Source organism: Urtica dioica, chromosome 3 (assembly GCF_054948205.1).
Source record: "Urtica dioica subsp. dioica isolate 48M chromosome 3, U.dioica_male_clone48M_v1_H2, whole genome shotgun sequence".
Lineage (NCBI taxonomy): Eukaryota > Viridiplantae > Streptophyta > Magnoliopsida > Rosales > Urticaceae > Urtica > Urtica dioica.
In genome coordinates this window covers 41,341,571-41,364,774 of record NC_142758.1, presented here as the reverse complement: position 1 = coordinate 41,364,774, position 23,204 = coordinate 41,341,571, and the positions used below count along the sequence as shown (strand labels likewise).

The 23,204-nt window shown below is 36.5% G+C and overlaps 1 protein-coding gene across 1 annotated transcript; it reads right to left on the bottom strand.

Moving 5' to 3' along the window:
• Window positions 1-14,064: 14,064 nt before the first annotated feature.
• Window positions 14,065-17,616, bottom strand: LOC149402825 (Nuclear transport factor 2 (NTF2) family protein with RNA binding (RRM-RBD-RNP motifs) domain-containing protein). The gene is made up of 9 exons (XM_089609737.1): window positions 17,542-17,616; window positions 16,752-16,936; window positions 16,240-16,471; window positions 15,514-16,103; window positions 15,173-15,413; window positions 14,914-15,035; window positions 14,754-14,819; window positions 14,538-14,589; window positions 14,065-14,433 (listed from the first exon to the last, which is right to left on the bottom strand). The coding sequence occupies exons 2-9, from the start codon at window positions 16,932-16,934 to the stop codon at window positions 14,288-14,290; spliced, it is 1,632 nt and encodes a 543-aa protein (XP_089465863.1). The 5' UTR covers window positions 16,935-16,936; window positions 17,542-17,616; the 3' UTR covers window positions 14,065-14,287.
• Window positions 17,617-23,204: the final 5,588 nt, after the last annotated feature.

Sequence of the window (23,204 nt, the reverse complement as noted above, 5' to 3'; positions counted from 1 at the left end):
TGTACTTGCTTCTTTGTCTAGGTTAGTAAAAACTGTTTTTACTTGAAAAGAAATTTTTAAAATTCCGCCGCTTCCCGAAGCGTTTAATCTTTTTCTTAAACCCTAGATCAATTCCAACAGAATATGACTTGACTAACAAGGATACACAATAAATAACTAAGTAATGGAAGAAGTCAATAAAGTTCTTATTGAAACATATTTAATCACACTATGGTTAGTGGTGATGAGATCTGAGCATGCAACGGTGCAAATTGTTGAAGGCACCAACAGATGTACACCAACGAATAGAGTAACTTCATATCTTTAGATATGAAGTCTGGTGTATAGTCTGAAACATGCAAAGTGTTAGAATTTCTAAAGTAAATTGATTTACTAAGAACAAAATGACTTGAGCTTAAGAGGTAAGTCGAGAATACTTGCATGTTAGCATGGACCATGAATATATACTTGGGATATAAGTCGAATCGACATAACTTGTGGAGTATGATAAAATTGAGAATCCATGGGAATCTCAATCCTGGGTCAAAACTTCTAAAACTATCTTTACGATGGCTACGAACAAATTGGCTCATGGTAACTTATCTTCTCTGGTCAAAGTGGAAGATTGTTAGGAATTTTGCCCACTAAAAGATGATGATTACTAAATAAGATAAGAAGTTACTTTATTAGCATCATATGATTGGTGGGTTGATGTCTGATAACATTCATAATCAATAACAACTATCATCCATAGTCTCCGATGGAATCGCATGCTGGACTTCCGAGATCGGACGGTGAACTAAAACTTGGTTGATGACTGATATGTGCCTGGAAAGCCTTATCTAAAGTTATATATGTGGAACACAAGTGAAGGTTGATCACTTAATGGGAGCATTCTGCACTTGTGGTAAGTGTACGACCCGTACAGACCTTGCCTGTAAATGTGTCGTTTAAGAACCATTACGACACACTAGCCAGGGTCACAAATGATGGTCACAGTGATGCTTGATCTTAATCCTGAAGTGATCATGGACTTCTAGGTCGTGTTACCAGGTTCTTTGATTCATCACATTATAGGCCAATGAAGGTTGAATAAATGAATGTTTTTGGAACTCGGGACATGATTGTAGAAGAAAGTAGTTTACAGATAAAGAATCCAGCCTTCCTGAAAGAAAGTTAATGTTCTCTCACCTAAGGGTTGATTCCAGAACCGATTGATTGTGCACACTTCCGAAGTTGGCTTACGTTCGGTTGAATCTTTCGCTGGGGAAGCAACGATGCTTAGGGCTTAACGAGAAAGGTATAACGGAACAAATTGACCTATCTCGATACGGGCAGAACTTGGAGGGTCATGATCATGTACTGACTAAATCAGTGGACACTCGTTACGATGAGTAAATATAATTCTAGTATTAAAGGAGAGTTCAGTCGTAGCTTAAACGGTGGAGTATTGACTAAGATTAGACGAATCGATCGAAAAAGAGAAATGACTTTTTTCTACTTTTTGATCGGATTTGTTAAGCTTCTACTACTAGGTCCATCATCCCCGATTCGGCTTCGATAAAGGCGGATAAGAACGTTAATATAATAGTATGTATTATTATTATAATCTCACTTGCTGTAATAGTGATTGACAACATTAAATTCCAAAAATAATATTTTGGGAATTAAATAAATATTTATAGTAAAGCTGTTTATTTATTGTTAGATCAAGTAAATAAACTTATTATTTATTGTTGGACAAGTAAATAAGTGTTTAATGGGCTTAAATCTATTGGGCCTTGAAAAAAAAATCGCCTACCCCCCTACGGTGTTGGACGTTTTTTGCACCGGTGTGGTAACCAGTATTTTTTTTTCTGTTTTTCTGTTCCTAAAATATAGGAGAATAAATAGGAGATATATTTTCCTATATTCTCTCCTAATATTTAGGCTAAATATTAGGAGGATATTTAAGAGAATATCTAGGAGAATATAATTTCCTAGATTTTCTCAACAGAAAATATTTTTTTATACTGTTATATAAAATAAAATCCTAGATATTGATCTGATGGATGAGAGGAAAAATAGGATTCACTTGTTGAGATCCAAGGGTTGAGATTTAACCCACTAATGTGAACACAATAAAAGGAAATAATATATTTTAGAATATTCTGGAATATTCTATAAAGATACATTTTAAACTGCTATAAATAGAGGGCTGATGTGAATCAAAATTTAACCTAATTGCAAAGGAATTTCGTGGCCTCTCTCCCTTGAGTGTGCCGACCTAATTCCTCTACTCCTTCCCCTCGGAATTGCTTCAATTTCATTATTAGAAATAAGAGAAAAAGATCGGAAACACCTCGTTTTCCAGATCTAGTGAGATATAACGAAGCCCACTCTTTTGTCTTATCTTCCTCGAAGATTACGTTTCGGAAGACTTTGGTGTCATAAATCGAGTCCTTGAAGGAGGAGTTTCAGATCTGATTGTGTGGAGGCTTGTACGTTCAAAACGAAGACGGATTGTGAAAGCTTTCGGTTTGTGAGCCAAAAACTGTAAGTTTTCTTAAACTCGTCTTTTATCTGATATGGTTGCTTGATGAAGTTTCTTATGATTATTTAATTAAGTAATCTAGATCTTGTTTAATAACCATGTTAATAATTAGCTCTTGTTAGCGTAATTATTCTTTTCCTCATTTAATTGGTTATTTAAGGTGCATTAATCACCAACAATATAGCTAGCGAGTGCTCAAACAAGAGGATTATGGTGATAAACGCACAAGAGCAGCTTGATTTGGAGGATGAGGAAGATGAAGTGATGAGGACATGCCACCGCTTAAGGATTGCAGCGATGGTGAATACCCAGTCGATGGAGAATTATTAGTCACGAGGAAAGCTCTTAGTGCGCAAGTGAAGAAAGAAGAAAATAATCAGCACGAGAACTTGTTTCATACTCGATGCTTCGTGAACCAGAAGGTGTGTAGTTTGATTATTGATGTAGGAAATTACACTAATGTCGCGAGCATTGATCTTGTGGAGAAATTGGCACTGCCTATCTTGAAGCATCCATGACCCTACCGTCTTCAATGGCTTAATGATAGTGGAAACATCAAGGTGACAAAGCAAGTTATTGTGGCATTTTCGATTGGCAAGTATGAAGATCATGTGCTTTGTGATGCGGTATGCAAGCTTATCATGTGCTTATGGGGAGGCCATGACAATTTGATAGGAAAGTCTCACATGATGGTTTCACCAATCAGTACTCTTTTACTCTTGAAGAGCAACCTGTTACATTTGTACCATTAAGTCTCAATCAAGTTCTTGTTGATCAATTGAAATTATAAACTAAAAAAAAGAACAAAAAAAATATGATAGGATCCAAGGAATGAAGAAACAAGAGAAGCCAAATTCAAAACATAGAAAACTGATCAGCAAACATTAATGCGTCATTTGAAGGAGAAAAAAGTTATTAAATAGAGTTTATAATATATCAAATTAAAGCTCTTGAAGTCTATATTTTAATGGTAGGAGTTTTAGAACAAAGCTTTAAGGAAGAAGTTACGTCCATTTTAGTAACCATGATCAGGAATAAATGTTGTTGTTTTAAATTATTTTTAGAAGAAATTGTATATTTGCCCCCTGATTTATTGCCTCACTGACAGAAGATGACTTATGATATAAAATCGAGGTTATTGGACCTCAATATCACGATCGACAAAATTGATGGGCCTTCCGTGTATTATAAGCCCACTCCGTCAGTTAAATGGTGACGTGGTAGTCACATGGTACAAGAGGTAAATGAATTTACGAGAATGTCCTTCAAGTAAATTGCTTTGATTTTCATTTTATTTTCAGTTCTCATTTTTATTCCATTCGAAGAGAACCCCCAAATCGATTGAGCTAGGGTTAGCGTCTCCGATTAAAATTCAAATTCATAACTTCTGCACGTCTAATTTAGGTGTCGTCGGTATGGAGAGAAGCCATAGCACGTCTAATCGCAAGAAATCCGACGTCGTTGTTGGCGAAACATCCACGCGCGAGCCGCCGACGTGTTCGTGCGAATTGAAGACTGTGGAGAGGACGTCAAGGACAGGTCGTAACCCAACAAGACGTTTTTTTGGTTGTGCTCTGTATAAGGTTAGTGTTGTTTTTTTTTTCTTCTTAAATTTGTGTGTTTGGGTAACGTGGATAATTTGTGTGTTTGATTGTGGGGGAATTGTTTGGTTTCTCAGCATAAAAATGACCCAGGTTGCGGATATTTTAGATGGATTGACCCTCCTAGTTGTACCCTATCGACAGATACAATTACAGAAATGATGAACAAAATGAACGAAAATGGGGAATCAGAAGCTGAGAGTCCAACTACCTTCGTTCATACTAGAGAGAATTTGGTCGGATTAGCTAGTGAAGCTTTTCAAATCAAGTTCTTGTTATGTGTAATTGTATTGATTTTGTGTCTGTTGTTATTCAAGTAATATGACAAGTAAAATGTGGTCTGTTTTTTACTAGGTACGTTATGTAAATTACAGTGTAATGATATATGTATGCAAGTATTCTATGGCAGATGTATTTTGAATATGTGTTCATTTAGAAAAAGAGATATATATGTATTTTGATATATGTATGCAAGTATCCACTCAGTGTTCTAATTAAATTGAGTGGATTTAATAAGAGTAACATCACATAAAAAAAGAGATAAAATGAAATAACATATAGAAAAAGACATAACTTGTAATGTCACAAAAAAGTGGATCACAATGTTTCAATGTCACAAAAGAGTGGATTTGAAGCATTTTACAGCTTTTACATACATCAAACTGAAACAACTAGGTAAATTAAGGATGAATTCCAATGTTCCAAAATATGAACCCTTACTTAGCTTTACAAAGCTATTTTACACGGTTCTAAAATGTTCCAAAAGTGGGTTAGGGCTTTACATATTCATAAACACTACAAATTACTCGGTGAACAATCTTTTACGCCCGCGTTGAACTTCATTGTTGGTGTTGACCGTCCTGAGATTCCTAAGTCGAGGGCTCATCTGAAATCTCCAAAAACAATGAGGAAGAAGAATTTGCCACCAAATACATATTTGACCATATAAAATCGAGGTGAAATGAAATGGTCCTAATTTGCTTACCCTGATGCCAATCCTTTGACTTGGTTGACTGGGTGTTGGTTGTGTCGGCTGAGATGGTAGTGGAGGTCCGTCATCATTGTTTCTTCTGCCTCGACTCCGTGTTGGTTGTGTCGGCTGAGATGGTAGTGGAGGTCCGTCATCATTGTTTCTTCTGCCTCGACTCCGTGTTGGTTGTGTCGGTTGTGATGGTTGTGAGGTCCGCGCTTGTCTCTATTTTGCATTTACAATGTGGGTAGTAAGTAGCAGTCAATCTTTGTAACTCAATATCAGAGTATTGAATGTACCTGTTCCTCTTGCTGGCGTCTGAAACACGTACGTGCGTTGTGACCGTCTTTGCCACATTTTGAGCATGCTGTTGCGACGTAGCGTCTTCTCATCTTCGTTCCACCGGGAGGAATAACCTCATCGTGCTCAACCCTCCTTAATTTTTTGGGTCTACCTGGTTTGACCCTGTCTTCTGGCATCTCCATGGGTGTGGATGTTGTTTTGGGCCACTGTTCTGGAGGATTGATTGGAAAAATCTTGTGCTTGTATGTCTCTCGGTAACACTCCTTTTTGTACCAATGGGAGACATAATTCAATGGTTCTTCATGCCTTTGCCATATGCAGCTAATGGCGTGTGAGCATGGTATACCTGCAACAAATTCAATCGTTAAGCTTGATAAGGAAATAGTAGGAATATAAATGGAAGACCGGGTTTACAGCATTAGTGTACCAGACAAATCCCAGCGTCCACACGAGCATGTTTGGTGACCAAGATCCACTTTATACATGCTTCCATACATGTTAGACACTTGATAATCCAAATCACCCGCCCAATGCGCAATATTTTCTGCACTTAGTACCTTGTTGGCTTCAATAACCTTGAAAATGCGTGGTCCAACCTCTGACTTCCACTTCTCACCGGCAAGTCGTTGCTTGGTGAACCTGCGAAGTATATACATTCTAATGCGCTCAAGCATAGAGAGTATTGGCTTCTCTCTAGCCAACAGAATTGCTAGCGTGCCGTTGAAACTCTTACACAAGTTGTTGAGTGAGATCTCGCACTTAGGACCGGTTCTGAAACGACTTCTAGCCCAGTGGTCAATTCCTTTGCTCATAAGCCACTCAAAGGCCTCAGGTTCCTCGTCTTTGATTAAACCCATTTCGGCTTCGAAACGAGCCGTGGAATACGACAACGCCGCGTGCATCATCTTTGTTTTCATAAACAACCCTTTATGTACCTAGGATGCAATAGAATCAGTCAGTATATTCAAATACAAATAGAAAATTCACTGGTTCTAAGTTCACGTTCAAATCACATATCTAAGAAAATTACCTTTGTGAAGTTTTTCTGCAAATGCCGTGCACAATGTCTGTTCTCCGCTTGAACAGAGCCTTCTTCCCACATCCCTGATAAAGCTTCTTGTAGCCCTTTTTGCTTATCAGATATAAATGTCCATTGGTGGCCATTCACAATGTTCAAGTCATCTTTGAGAAAGTCCAAGAACCAGGCCCAAGAAGATTTGCATTCAGACTCGACAACAGCATACGCGATCGGAAACATGCCGTTGTTTGCATCAATTCCGATGGCCGTCAATAGTTGACCGGTATGATGACCCTTTATGTGGCAGCCATAAACCCCAATAACAGGCCTACAATATTTAAATCCTTCTTTGCAGCCTTTGAAACACACGTACATCCTTTTAAAAACCGGGATATCGTTCTCACCATTTTCAGTCTGAAACTTGACAGTTGAACCGGGATTTGTAGCCACTAACTCTGCCCCGTAGTCCCATAGCTTGGCATATTGCTGTTTGTAGCTCCCTTCAATTTCCATCAGAGCAAGCTTTTTTGCCCGGTACGCTTTATCCCGACTACACTCAACTAAAAAGTCTCTCTGCAGTTGGTTCATCACATCCCTTGCTGACCATGAATCGCAGTCTTTGAATTGTTGCATGTACGTACGTGACATCCATTTTGATGTCGCAAACCTGTTCACATTAACCCGTGGGCATGTATGTTCACTCATGTACGTCTTGATTTGGAAAAAACCTGTTTTAACCAATAGCAGGTCAGCGACTAACTAACTAACATTCTTCAAATCCAAATCCAAATAGAAAACATTAATATAGCAGCTTATACTACTTTTTTATTTGTGACATAAATAATTAATTAATTACTACTGTTTTATTTGATAATTACTACTAAGAGAAAGCAATAATTACTACTGTTTTGATAATTAATTAATTACTACTGTTTTATTTGATAATTACTACTAAGAGAAAGCAATAATTACTACTGTTTTGATAATTACTACTGAGAGAAAGCAATAATTCTAAGTAGAAATGCTTATAAAAAAAAATTAATTATTATATAGTCTTTGGGCCTTGGGCAATTGGCCCACTTCAGCCGGGCCTATTCTCAAGCATACTATGAACATACCTGTTCGCGTCGACAATGAAGCAAAACACGTCCAATTGCAGCTCGGATGCTCGCACTCTGCACGGACTCTGTTGTAGTCGTTCTTCTTAAAATGAATGGCTTTACCACTGCGTATTGAGTACTCCCTTATGGCGTCCTTGAAGAGCTTGCCGGTTTGGAATGTCATACCCAGCTTGAAGACCGGGTTTTTTAATTCAGATTCTTTAAACTCCACGAAGTTGGGGAGTTTCTTTTTGAAATTCCTCGGACCACTAGAGCTTTCACCGGGTGGTCTGACCTCATCTTCAGACGATGAATCTTCAATTCCGATGTACGCATCCATGTCGAAGTCACTGTCATTCGAGTCATCATCTTCATCACTAACGTCGTTCATTCCTTTACCTATGTACGCCAGGCCAAGGTCAACAGCATCACCATCAACTTCTACGTCGTCTTCACTTGCTTCAAAACCAACATCTTCAACGTCACCCTCGGCATCTTCAACGTCACCCTCGGCATCTTCAAAATCGTCAAAGCCTTCAAATTCTTCAAGTTCATGTGGCTCAGCAGCTTCACGTGGCTCATCAGCTTCACGTGGCTCATCAGCTTCACGTGGCTCACCAGCATCATGTGGCTCACCAGCTTCACGTGGCTCAGCAGCTTCATGTGGCTCAGCAGCTTCATTGTGATATTGCTCTAGTTGGATCAGCTCCTCCATGTGAATCACGTCCACTGCATCAACTTGAACATCAAAGTGGTCGGATTGTACTTGCTGATCGTCCTGCTCCACCGTTGCCGGTCCAGTTGGGTGAGAACCATCGGGGTGATCACAATAAATGTGCACTTCCCATTTCGTTTTGAGAGTCTCTGACAACAGTTCTAAGAGCAACTCATCAGAGCATATGCACTCTAGTTTGTCACACAAGGTAGACTTCATGAAGTATAGCGGCCCCGTAGTGTATCGAAGCATCACCGTCAATAGCTTGTCCAAACAAACCATCGAAATCCTATCTACGTCTACACTCTCGATGCGCTCTACAACTCCACCTTCATAGCTCCAATCACGATCAGTCGTTGCAAACAAGAGCGTACCTCCATGGTGAACGTTCAAGACAAAGCAGTTCAATGTTTCAACTGCAAAAAAAAATAACGACAGTCGAACAAAGAGCCGTTATTAGTGCAAAGGGATATCACTGCTTCAAAGAACTAACAAATCTCGTACATGAATAGAAAAACAAAACCACATAAAAGAACAACAACACAAACCCGGCTTCCAATTAAATATAGCCAACCAACCAACCAAGACTAAGCATAAATTTAATCTACCGACACTAAGGACCCACTGTATATTAAAAGGGGAAAAAAACCATCGCACACACTAAAACCATAAAAAAAACAAATAAAAAACTTCTTTTCATACCCTGGACCCATTCGACAAAAGCATTGTGGTCCCCAACTATATTATCGACTTTAAATAACACTTAAAAGACACAAAAGTGTTCATACCTGTACATTCGTTCTCACTCGGTGGAGACTCCTTCGTCGGAACAAGCGATTTTTGCTTCTGTTTTGGTTTTCGAGCCGGTGATTTCTTGGGCAGTGCGGTCGATTTCTTGGGCAGTGCGGTCGATTTCTTATTCGCACTTTCTTTCCCTTTCGACTTCGAGCGAGAAGATGCCACAGACCTTCGCGCCGGTGACGACTTCCCGGGAGATTTACCTTTCGCCATTACTGGTTTTTCAGTTCTAGGGTTTTACTCGATGCAATTTGGGATTTTTACATCCGACCGTTTTTTTTTTTACTTAATTACTGTTTTTCTTTATTTAATTTATTTTTACACCTCAACTTATTTAACTTAGATGAATAAACAAACAATTAAATACACTCCCTCAGCCGACTAACAAAATAACGATTTTACCCTTATTTACTAGAACACGTGCGTTCCACGTGATTATTTAACTGACGATTGGGCATCTTTTTTGACGAAAGGACCAAACTACTACTTTTTTATATAACAAGGGGTTAACAAATAGTTTTAAAAAGATAGGGGGCATTTTGCAGTAAGACAATAAATCAGGGGGCAAATATACAATTTCTTCTTATTTTTATTGGTAGTTATTGTCATTACGGTTTTTTTTTTCATATTGTAATATGATGTATAAAGCCTATATAAAGGTGGTATGAGCTGATAATGAAATATATACAAGGATGAATTAAAGAAAATAAGAGTGTGTCTCTTTTGGTTTCTTCAAGAACCATCTCGAACTTATCGGAGTCTTCCGTAGTGTTCAACAATGACTTATCAAACGGGCTTCCACTACCGTTTGTGGCCTCTTCCTTATACCAAAGTTCTTGCTTCTTTATAAGCTATGGGTCGCGGTTTTCCACACTCAAGAATCTGATTCTAGAAAATGATCTTGGAGACTATGTGAACCCGGGTTTCGTCACACTTGTCGACGTGGTTCGTATCAGAAATGTAGTTGGATTTGAGCATAACCAACCTCATTTTGTCACTTCCCACTTTAGTATAGAGTGAGTTGGAGATAATCTTATACAAAGTATAAATATATTATTTTAGCAGTGTTGGAGTAGCTTTTTTTCTTATATATTTTTACACATGTTATTATTAACTTGTTATAAGAATGATTCTCCACATTTTATGAGAATGTATTATAGCTCATTTTTTTTCATAAAAACGATGCTCTTATTGAAAAAAATAAAAAAATAAAAAAATTGACAAATATGGCTCAAAATAGTATCCATAAACGTTATAGTATTTGATATAGGATGATAAAAATAGCCAAACTGGCTTTCATGTCCTTATTCCCTTCTCTCTGTTCTGCAATATGATATTATGTACACATGTCGGAACTTGAACCATAAACTTTTGTATGAACACAATTGCCCAAATATTGCGATCAATGTCACTAAAAAAGAATGTCATTAAAATAGTATATGGCATCGCTAGATGTCGTTTTCTGTATTGAATGCCCTTGTGATTCCATACATCTCTATAGAAGAAGGTCGAAGACTAGCGTAAAGTTTTATGCTTTGAATAAAGATGCAGTATAATAGGAACAAGAAAATAATTTAAAACACATGCATGGCTATCAAATGTGTTGCCTAACTTCTAAAATTGTTTGAAACAGTAGAAGATTGGACCATCCAGTTTGTTTTCCCATTTACAAGACACATGACGTGTCAGCTTCATAAAGCTGACATTACTGAAATAGGGATTAATCAATGAATAAATTTCACTTTTCCCCCTGAACTATGACGTCGGTAACAATTTGCCCCTGCTATTCTGATTTGTGTCAACTGATTACCTTGAACTTGTGTTTTTTATCAGAAGTAATCATTCCGTTAATTTTTGCACTGGTCTGTTAGTTTTTTGATGACGTGGACAGTTTTTTGATGACGTGGACAGTACTTCCATTATAAAAAATTAAAAATTAATAATAACCCGAAGTGACACAACACCACCCCAACACCGGCCAGGTGGCGCCTCTTCCGGGGCTCGTTAGGGACGCCGCCGGTGATGTGTCCTTCCGCTTCCATGACTTGGCGCTCTCTCACCTCTTTTTTTCTTTTCTTTTTTTTTCCATTTTTCCTTCATTGATTGATTATGTATGTGCTGTACTATGACTTGGCGCTCTCAGTCCATGTCTTTTTACTTAAATTAATAAATAAACCTTTACCTTCACCACCAAAAATGGAAACCTTAACTGAACCAAAAAAAAAAAAAAACCAAGAAAACACATTCATACAGCTGAAGATGAAGCTATCTTCATGCTTCATCTCTCCAGGATTGGACCATTTCCCCCAAATTTAAATATGAAATTAGGGTTCATCTTTTTATTTAACAGAGGTGTTGTTGGACTCGAATTGATCTGCCTTCTTCTATGGAACATACCGTTTTTGTGGATTCCCTGCTTCATTAATAAGAAGATCTACTCCTGTTTTAAATTTATTCCTTGTGTTAATGTTTTATTTTCTAAGTTTACATTTCTAATTATCACAATCGCTGGTGATTGTGTTTGGAGAGACGGTTGCTTGAGAGAGCACTGTCAGAGTCAATGCTCAGGACATCGCAAAATCTGAGAAGAGGCCGTCGCTGGGCTCGCAGCTCTCGTTCAAGCTAAGGTAGGTCTCGCCGTACTCAAGAAGATGGGAAGCCAAGAGGCTCGATCGGACCAAGTCCGGCGCCGCCAGGGCTCTCATGGGACTCAAATTCATGGACATAAACAATGTCGGAAACGAAGGCTGGTCTGAGGTTCGATCGCCTCACTGGCGCCGATGGAGCCATTCCCAGATCTCGCTTCGCTCAGTGCATCGGGATGAACAAGTCGAGTTAGTTCGCAGGCGAGTTGTTCGACGCCTTGGCTCGGCGGAGAGGCATAACGACGTCGTCTGTGACTATTCCGGTGATGACTAACAGACCGGTGCAAAAATTAACGGAATGATTACTTCTGATAAAAAACACAAGTTCAAGGTAAACAGTTGACACAAATCAGAATAGCAGGGGCAAATTGTTACCGACGTCATAGTTCAGGGGGAAAAAGTGAAATTTATTCTTAATCAATTGATAATGAGACGACATAATCAATATTGGAGCAATAAAAAAATGTCATAATCAATACATTTTCGTATGAAATGTGATTTTTTTTAAGGAAACGCGGCAGTATCACAAAAAAATAAATAAAAGTTCTCACTTGAACAACGGAGGAAAACCTTAATTAGATGTTGAGATTACAAGAATGTTGATCGACGATAACTTCTTGCATAGCGCACGGAAGCACCATTTCCGACCATCTAACATCATCTCTAAAACGAAAAGAAAAACGCGCTAAATTATGAACAACCGGGTTACTAACTCTAGGGATAAAAGACAATATTAAACTAAGCTAACACCGAAGACATGACTTCAATATCCTTCAAGATAGTACCAAGCTCCGTCGGGGGTATGACACCGCTCTCACCGCATATACCACCTCGAGACAGTCCGATTGGATCACGAAGCTTTCACTTTCAATCTGGCTCGCCATCGAGATTTCAAAGAGAATAGTTGACGCTTCCGCCAGATGAGGTGTGAGATTTTGGTTATGTTTTATAGATTATTTTTTAGCGATCGATCTCTGTATAATTTAAATCGCTTAGGTTGGTTTTGTTTCGAAGATGGAAATAGTGAAGTAATTAAGAGAGCAAAGTACAAGATTTCAGTCAAAGACAGTGGAATTTTTAGTCTTATCTAAATGGTATATTTTTCAGCCATGGACGCCTTCCCGTCGTTCTAGATTGGTACAACTTCGCGGAGAAGAGTGAGCCGCCTCAGTCAATGGACGGAGGCTCATCGTGCCTCGTCCCAGCGGTAGAGTACGACGAAGAGTCACAGACTTGCAGAGGTCCGATCTTAATCCCAGGAAGACCGTGGCCCATTTTCACCGTTGTTGTAGTAGTGGCGATCATCCTGATCATGTGCAGTGGTCGAGGAAGAAGAAGAACTAAGAAGAGCTATCGACCTCTATGATTGAGAAACGAAGAAGGAGCACAACTAGGAAGAGCTTTTAAATTGAAGGTTTTTTTTTTTTGGTGATTTGATCTAATTTTTATAGTTTGTGTTGCGGAACAGTTTGTGGAATTTTTACTTTGGGGCTTGGTTATTTAAAAGATTTTGTTGTCGTATCGTCATTGTTGAACAAATATGAGAACTCCACTTGTTGTCTTCTAAGAAATATGTGTTAATGATTGTTAGTTTTTTTTATTTATCAGTGCTTATTGAAAATTAATGAAGATCTATGCAGGAAACGTGTCTTTCTATTTTTCTAAAAATTCTTTATAAGAAGATTGGAAAATTTCGTGACAGATGTGTCACGAAATACGTAGCGAAAATTGTCATGAAATTCGTTAAATTCGTGACAAATTTCATTAAGACCATCCACAATGCATATGTATAATGAAGATAGAGATGGAGATAGAGATGCAATGCATCTTCAAATATATCTCCATTCTTCATTTATGGAGATGAATGCAATAGTGTATCCCCAAATATAGAGATGCTATTCCATCTCTATATTTGCCCAAAAATTTTAAAAATTATATTATTAGCCCAAAATTTAATTTATAACTACAATTTAATACTTATATGTATTATGTATTTATTTATAAATTAGTGTATTCTACAAATTATTAATTAAAAAACAATTCATACTTGAAAAAAGAAAATAAAATTACTACGATGGAAATCACAATATTTTACATAGACAATTAAAAAAACATCAAGACATTTAAAAATTACATAATTAAAAAACTTGAGTCACAATAATACATAGACAAAAAAAAAATCAAGACATAAATAAAAATTTAAAGGCGCAATAATATATTGTCAATTAATATATTGTCATATTTGTGCAATTAATGAATAATTTTTTTTTAATTTTCGGATATATTATTAATAATATCTATGTATTTGGACTAAATGAACAAAATTAATGGTGTTGGTAAAATTTGTAATATATAAAAATAATAATGGGTAAAAACTCACTTATAAAAAATTATAGTGGGAGAAGATATACTTATAATATTATTTGAAGAAGATGTAAAATAAAGATAGAGTGCAGATAAAAAATACTGTTCACTTATGTAAATATGTAAAATAGAGATAAAAATATAGATGGAGCGTGGATGGTCTAAAAGTTTTTTTTTTTTTTTTGTTGAGTTTTGATAAATGGCAGCTAAATGTTAATATAGGTGTCTATATCCTAAAGAATAAATGAATAATGACAATAATTAAGAGAAAAATAATAATGGTTTCATTTTAGGCCGTTTTGACTTCTGCTTCTGGGGCATCACTTCTTTGACTTCTATATCTGAGTTGGGCTTTTGGTTATCTTCGCCGTTGACTGAGCTGTGGTTGCCCGGCGAGGTTTTTTTCACTGCAAGAGTTCAATTTTTTTCACACAATTGCTTGGCACAGATGAAAAGTATCTTTCTTTGGTTTGAGAGAATTGGGAGAGAGATTATTTGAATAAATACTTGCCTCCTCTCTCTTCGATGGACAATTTGTGACCGCGGAATTCGATCGGCGATGCCTGAGTGAGACATTATAGCATGTTAGGAAAAATAGACTAAAACTTCCATTGGAAAATAAATCCAGAGCTGGTTTCATCAATCATACAGATAAATCCTTAAGCAATAAGCGAATCGAAAAAAAAAAAAAGGAAAACTTGCAAGTCGGAGCAAATCGAAATAATACCTCTATAGCGCTTTGCACTGCACCAGCAGATTCAAATTCAACGAAAGCAAAGCAAGCTGGTTGTAGCTGTGAAAACAAAGCAGGCAAACTGTTCAGCCAAAAAAAAAAAATTTGAAGGACAATTTTTTTTCCCATGTATTTACTCTTTAAGAAAACAAACCTTGCTACTTTTGACTTGAATCCCGTCCTCCTTGATGGGGCCGAATTCCTCGAAAAGCTTCTCAACTTCATCAACGGTGACGGTCATTGGAAGATTTCCAACAAATATGGCATGAGCCTTGGCTGCAAAAAGGATAAACAAAATCCTTTTAACTAATCATTTGATTTTATATATATATATATATATATATATATATATATATATATATATATATATATATATATATATAAATAATTTAAAAAAAAAAGGATAAACAAACCAGCAGGTTCAGCCTTCTTTTTTGGGGCAACATTGGCAACGGGAGTGAGACTTAGAACGGGCGCGAGACTTAGAACGGGCGCTTTAGGCTTCGGAGCCGCTGGGGCTCGGAGACGATGCTGCTCGGCTTTGGGCTTCCGACCCGTTTGGGCTCGGACACGACGAGGCTGCTCGGGGCGTTTGGCCGCCGGAGGACGAGCTCTCACTTGAAACGGGGCAGCGTTTTCGTTCAAAGCACTCGCCTAAGAAGCAAAAAACAAAAAGATGCAACGAAATTAAGCAAGTACTCGGACTCAGAATTTATAATGTCATCGGTGACACAGGAAGCTTTAGACAACTGACCATTGATGCAAAGGACATTTTGGGAGGGGGACCAGAGTTCGCGAGAGGGGAAACGGCGGAGTTGACTTGGGCATCGTTCTGAACGGTAAGACCGTTCTCTTCCATGTGACCGTTTTCCTTGCTGTGGCCGTCCTCTGGGCTCTCGGTCTCGGTGAAATCGGAGACCTCCGCTTCAACTGCGATGTGCCCGTTTTCGAGAATTGGCTTCTCGGTGACAATAGACTGATAAACTGGGCTCTCGCTCTCGGTGGAATCGGAGACCTCCGCTTCAACTGCGACGTGGCCGTTCTCGAGAATTGGCTTCTCGGCGACAATAGGCTCAGAAACTGGGCTCTTGGTCTCGGCGGAATCAGCGACCTCGGCTTCAACTGCGACGTGGCCGTTCTCGAGAATTGGCTTCTCGGTGACAATAGGCTCAGAAACTTGGCTCTCGGTCTCGGTGGAATCCGCGACCTCGGCTTCAACTGTGACGTGCCCGTTCTCGAGAATTGGCTTCTCGGCGACAATGGGCTGAGCAACTGGGCTCTCGGTGTTAGTGGAACCCACGGCCTCTGTTACAACGGGCTTTTCGTTCGGGTTATCGGCCAGCTCTGCAGTTTAAAAAAAACAAACATGAAATTAGCCCGAGAATACACTGACGACGAATGAATTGCAGAAAGGTGAATTTATAATATCAATTATTATTTCCATTAATACTAGCAAGGTTCGTATCATAGGTGAACATACCCGCCACGTCATCGACAAACCGAAAGATGTCATTCAAGACAACGTAGAAATTTCTCGCCTGAGGGGCCAGAAAGAAAGATTGAACAAACTTCTTCTTGTCGTTTTTTTCGACACAGAACCCGGTGACCAAGACGGTCACTCCGCCCTGATGGGAATACTGAGAATCAACCGTCGAAACTTCTATTTGAGGATTGTTTTGGAAGTTCAACGACACAATCAGCTCCTTAATTCCCTGTTCAAAAGAACAAAATATATATATATATATATATATATATATATATATATAAATAATTGCTTTGAATGTCACCCAAAGATTATGTAAATAACATCGAAAACACTTTCCACAAAAAAAAAAAAAAAAAAAAACAGACATCAGTTCAAAACGAATTACAAATTCTTCGAGCAAAGCTGAAGCGCCATGGCGATTCCATAATCACTTAAGACCCAGAGAAACTTGAAAACATATTACGAAAATCGCCAAAAAAAAAAAAAAAATCTTCAACCGAACGCACCTGCATAGTCTTCACGGATGTCATGACTCCATCGGGCCTGGGACGGCTGAGCATGCTTAAATCATTGTAAAACATGTGTGCTTTATCGGGAAATTTGCACAGAGTCTGGTAGTAGCGCTCAACAAGTGAATCACCCACAAATTGGGCGCTTGGGAGATGTCTCTCCTCGCTTTGGCTAGCCATCTCTGCATCGACACAAAGTTCACAACCAGAAAAATGTCATTCTTAATTAAACTAGGATGAAAAAACTACAGCTATAGTTTTTTTTTTTTTTTTAAAAGGGATAATAAAAGAGCAGTCATTACATTAATTTGTATGCATTTATTGAGGATGATACTATCCAAATTTAGAAAGTCTTAATAATTAATATCAACTCTTTCGAATAACAAGTGATAAAAGATTCCGATTCGCAGACTTTTCCGGATAAAAGTCAAGGCGATTATCTAAGAGAAGCATTAAAGCCTCCTAAACCCCGCTGCTCAAATAATAAACAGAGTGACTCAAATAATAAACAGATTCAGATAGTCTGATCACTTCATATTAACTTTACTAAAATAACAGGTAAAAAAGATTCTGATTTGCAGAGGTTTCCGAATCAAATTCGATGATAATTACCATATAAACACTCCACTGCTAAAAAAAAAAAGGCATAATGATTCAAATTTATCTTCATTAAAAAAAAATCAGGTTTTAAAGAGCACCATACCTAATTGTAGTCAACTACACTAGCAAATAACCTACGAGTAAAGAAAAGAACGAGGGCATAGATAAAGAAAAGCTTGATCCATACCTCAAATTCGAATTCAAGAGAATCCGAAAATTATCAGAGTGAGAGAGAGAGTGTGAACAAACGCAAGTCTTGGATAGCGGGAGAGTTTAATAGGGCAGCTTTTTATAAGCAATCATTTGGGCCCGGAAGGCATGTTTTTTTTAAGGGCCCAATTACAAAAGTCGTATTTTCTTTGGACCTTTATTTATAAAACAAAGTATGTTTAAGCAAGAATCAAAATACAGCTTACCGTTTTCATACCGGGACTTAGATTTTGGAAAGTTACCGAGAGATGTCTATATTTTATCGGGGTATCCAGTAAGAGTAAGAGCAAACTGTATCGATGAACTTACCTTTACCGACAAATATCAGACTTATCTAGTGAGTATCTAATGAACAAATATTTATAAACATGTATTTATATATATGAGATTTTTTTTATATAATGTTAAGATAAAATAAAAGTTATTAACATCTAATATATTATGTTTACATATTATCATAATCAAATTTAATTGATCACAAATGTACTAGTGTGTAAAATTACTTAATAAAAACACAATTATTGTTTCAGATTTTAATAAAAACAATTATTTGGTTTTCCTCTATTGAGTATTGAGTCTCGACATAAAATAAGTTATTGAGTACCGACACAAAATCAAATACATACATATATATATATATATATATATATATATATATATATATTTATGTATATGTAACATCTCATATATGTTAATTGCCTATGTCAATTAACCGGCGAGAACTAAAGTGTATAATTAACCGGGAAAAAAAAAATTGTCGGTCAATTGCAGATAGCTGGAAAACTACAGAAATCGGCGAGAACTCTCGGTATGGCGAGAGGAGTCAACAGCTAGGCGACGGAAAATGCAGAGCCTTTTCCCGATGTTTTTTTTTTTCAATTTCTGGGTCGAGTTTTGCCTAATCTTGTGGTTTTTTGGATTTTAATTAGGGTCTTTTAACTACATAACCATTTGACTTATAGCGTTTTGTATAATAGCCAAAATTTTGTTAATTTTTCATAAATAGCCAACTCACTTTATTTACGACACTCAAAAAGACAAAAAAAAAAAAAAAAAAAAACTAATTTACAAAGATTTTTTTGGGTATTGTTGTTCTTTTAATGCCGTAAATAAGTTGAAGTGACTATTTACAAATAATTTACAAAAGGTTGGCTATCTGGCAATTCATAGACATTCGGTGACTTATTTGGCTAACTTTTTGTTTTAATTAGATCGGGCTGGAATTTGCGAGCCGAGAACCGGTCCACTTCCCGACCAGAACTCGACGGTTTACACAGAAAAAACGGGTTCTGTACCAACCGGTGTCGGTCTTATTCCATTTTAGGTTCCCGAGCGGGAACCCTGAGATTTCAAACCTTGGTTTCAAGTCATTAATAGAAAAAATGGAAATTACATTTAGTAGCGTGTTTTTTTCTTTCTTTTTTTTTTTCTTTTATAAAAACGACGAGTGAACGTTTTACATTACGAAAACAACATATTTTAAATGCGAATGGTCATTTTTGCCCTTACTTCGTGTATTTACTAGTTTCTTTTAGGTTTTGATCTGTCCATGACTTCTTTTGTCACATTGATTGTCCTTGTCCAATAAACTTAATGTATATTGTATACGTTTAACATATATAAATATATAATTTAATCTGTAGCATATATATATATATATATATATATATATTTAATCACATACTGGTTATTGTATATAGTATACTGATTATGTGATACTGTATACATTTATATATTGATCATGTGATTATTGTATATTGTTAGCGTCGAACTTACGGCGGCGGCGGAGATATTGTATACAATATTCATGAATTCTCGTTTTTCATCGTTTTCATTTATTTTTTATTTCATCATGAACTAATCCCCTTAAGGGTTGTGGTGTAAAAACTTTGAATATGGTTATGGATTCGTTACTATGCAATTGAAGTATTTATTCACTCTATCTTGCTTTGTTTAAATTAATTCCATGTATAATGCTTGAATGTGATTAGCTACCTTGTTCATGATATTAGGATTGACTTGATGTTTGGGAAAGAGAAAGATTAGGTTGATTGTGCGCTTGAATTAATTTACTGTATTACATTCTTAATCACTATAGATAGCTAGACTGTTACGGAATCGTGGCGTTCTTGTTATTAATGCTAGCCGTATTTCTAGGGGTTGAGATCGATATATAATATTTTGGCATATGCTTAAGTTATTGGATGCTCGAGAGAGATTTAGTGATACTATTAACTTGAGCATGATTAGCAAAGTAGGAGTGTGTGAATCAAAAGTTATTTCCATGAATCCCGACCATAAGATAGACTTGTGCAACCATTTCCCTTGCCATATCGTTACCGTAAAATCTACATTTATTTGCTTGTTTATTTATTTTGTTCAATTTAGTGATAATCATCTTCATCATCCTCTTGGGTTCAATTCGTCACTAGACAGTGCAGTTATTGATTAAGTTTAGTCCTCGTGGGATCGACTCATTTTTACGATTATATTACTTTTGCGACTATGTGCACTTGCGTACTGAAAATTCGTAACAAAATATTTGCTTTTTCTTCCTCGGCTGCTTAAGAATGTATGAGATTGAGTGAAAAATTCTATTATAACTTACAAAGTAAACACTCACTAGAATTGACATACAATGATTTGGGAAATGCAGACACCGCCTGTAATCATACTCTCGTCAACCTGTGCAGGTTTGGCAGATTAGAAATTTTCTAATAATATCAATAAATTTTTCCGGTCAAAATAAAGAAGTTACGAAAAACTCTAAAAAAAAATTGTACTTAAATTTAGCTTATCAAACTTGAAGAATTATATGCCTGAGATATTGTCATAACTAATTTTGCTCGTTACACTCACATGTTCCATGTCATTAACAAAGTTCTGATTCTAAACCCAAACTTTTAAAGGGTGATCTAGCTAAATAGCTAATTTAAATTAATGGATTTGCAAAATAGCCACGGTTTGTTACTTTGTCTAAAATAAGTGATACAGCCAAAATGTGTAATAATTTGGTTTCAAAAACTCTTTTGACCCGTAGATTATTTTTTTAAAGTGAAAAATTGTCAATAAATAATCTTCAAAAAATTTAATCTTTGTGTCAAAATAAATTTGACAATGTAATTTTGACTATTTTGCTGAAAATTTGAAACTTTGGCTACTTTGTTAATCAATTAGTTTCAAATAGCTATGTGTATAATTTTTCATTTTTAAAACACAATATTATGATGTTTCTAGACCAGAATTTTGTTTCTAATTCCTTTTGGAAAACTTAATAAGAGGAAATCTTGCAAATATAAAGTCGAACAATAGACATTTCTTAAGTAATCCTAATTTAATAAAAATATGAAATAAGTTGATTTCATTGTTGGAATTGATCTAAGGTTTAAGAAAAAGTTTAACGCTTCGAGTAAGCGGCGGAATTTTAAAAATTTTCTTTTGACAAGTAAAACGATTTTACTAACCTAGACAAAGAGCAAGTACACGTAAATAAAAACTATTATGAGCATTATAAATTTACTAACCTTTTTAGAAGCTTGAACGTTGAGAAGCTTTTGGAAGGTTGCAACGTTCGTCTCCCCTCGCAGCACGTCTCTCTTCTTTCCTCGGCAACACGAGCAACCACGATGGTTTCTATCACAAGAATCACTCGAGAAAGAAAGGAATTAGTGTGTGGGCACTTTTTAAACACGACGACTCAAGAACAAGTCTCAAAGTCGAAGAGCTAAAACCACTAGGTCAAATGTGGACCTAGGTGCCAAAACAAAAACGAAAAATAACTAGAGAGAGAGAGAGAGAGGATCGGCCACCACAAGGTCCAGAGAGAGAAGCTCTCAATCTCTAACTTATGTGGAATGAATAGAATGAGAGGAATGATGGCTCTATTTATAGGAGAGGTTTTACTTTCAAACGGTAGTTTCCTCTTCTCTATTGAATATCACATATTCATGAGCAAATCCATTGTTTCCATTTTTCATTTTGGGCGTGTAACATATACTTCATGCCACATGGATTTGTTTCCTCATTTGTTCTCTCTTGCTTGGTGGCCGAAATTCCCTTTCCTCATGCAAGAAATTTGTTTCCTCTTTTTCTTTTGGCAAGTATCTTAATACATCAATGCACAAAATAAACCCCTCTTTCTCTCTATGGTATGCACGAAATTGGCCTTCTAGAACATACTTCTAGATGTTTCTTTATTTGTTCATGACAATATAAAAAAAGCCCATTAAGAATTTTCAAGTAAAATTCTATGAAATGAAATTAATCCTCAAGGCCCAATTACACTAATATGGCCGAGTAAAATTTATTTCATTTGTCATCATATGACAATGTCAAAAAATTTACTGACATTCATTTCGTCCTATGTCCAAAAAGACAAAAATACCCTTTTGACAATTTTCGTAAAACTTGTCTCGTTCTTGTTAAAACTTAGCTTTTAGTTTAACTATTCCTACTCGATATGATTTGTGACAGTGACCTCATGGATCCAAATGAACAAAGCTTGAGCTAAATACTTGGACTCAAAAGTTGACAAACCTTTTCAAAGTTTAGCTTAATGCCAACTGACTCCACTAAAAAGTTGACACTGAAAATCTCTCGGTTCAAATGAATTTATTTTCTACTCAAGAATTCTACCAAATTATGATGAGCGGATCCACTGAATATTGTCTATGTTTACCCTTCATGAATATCATCAGCTAGTCGGGATTTACAAAATTACCATTTTACCATTCTAGCTGTTATTTCCTCAACTCCTTTGTCGCTTGTGAATAAGTTAGAAACAATGTATTGACGAGGAGCTAACAAGTCACATTGTTTCATCCAAAAGAGTCAGGACTCAATTTGGACACTGGCCAGTTCATTTATTCACATTCCAAGGAACAAAGCATGAGGTGATATACATTGCATTTCAGCAATCTTGTACATGAATTCCATATCTATGAGAACTTCACAAAGTTACTCATGACATCTTCATAGCTTAGTACTTCACCAATAGGTCTTGTTAAGAATCACATAGTGAATCCGAACTCTGACTTTCTCAAATGAGAATACGTAAGCTATGAAATGACATGTCTCATTTCAGGATTGAGGTAAGCATGATGTAATTCATACGTAGTGACCTCGAGACATAAGAGGTAAAATGGTTTGTTCTTATGTTGTCTTTAGAAGTGCACTGGTCAATTCAGTACCTTCGGAAGATACTTAGAAGAACTATAGAGTCTCAAACTCTCAATGTCCCATAACCAGACATCGTAGATTCTCCTAACAATCGTACTGATGTCAATAATCCTTTGACCCTTAGATTGCGAATATATCGTTTTAAGCAAACTACGAAGAGTTTGTTAATGTAAATCTACATTTGTCTCTTCGTAAGTTGTTAAGTTTGTTTATGGACTAAAGACTAATGTTTTACCATAAAGCTTCAAACATACAAGGAAGAATGAATGAACGTTTCAACTTTTTATTAATGAATAAGCAATTACAAGCAAGAGTCTTCTTAAGACTATATGACATCAAATGTACATAAGTAAATACTACAACTCTTCTTGTGGGCACCATTGACAACATTCATTTCTCATATATATTTAAGATGTAAAATCAACATATATCAATTAAAAAATATTAAGATATGTTGACATG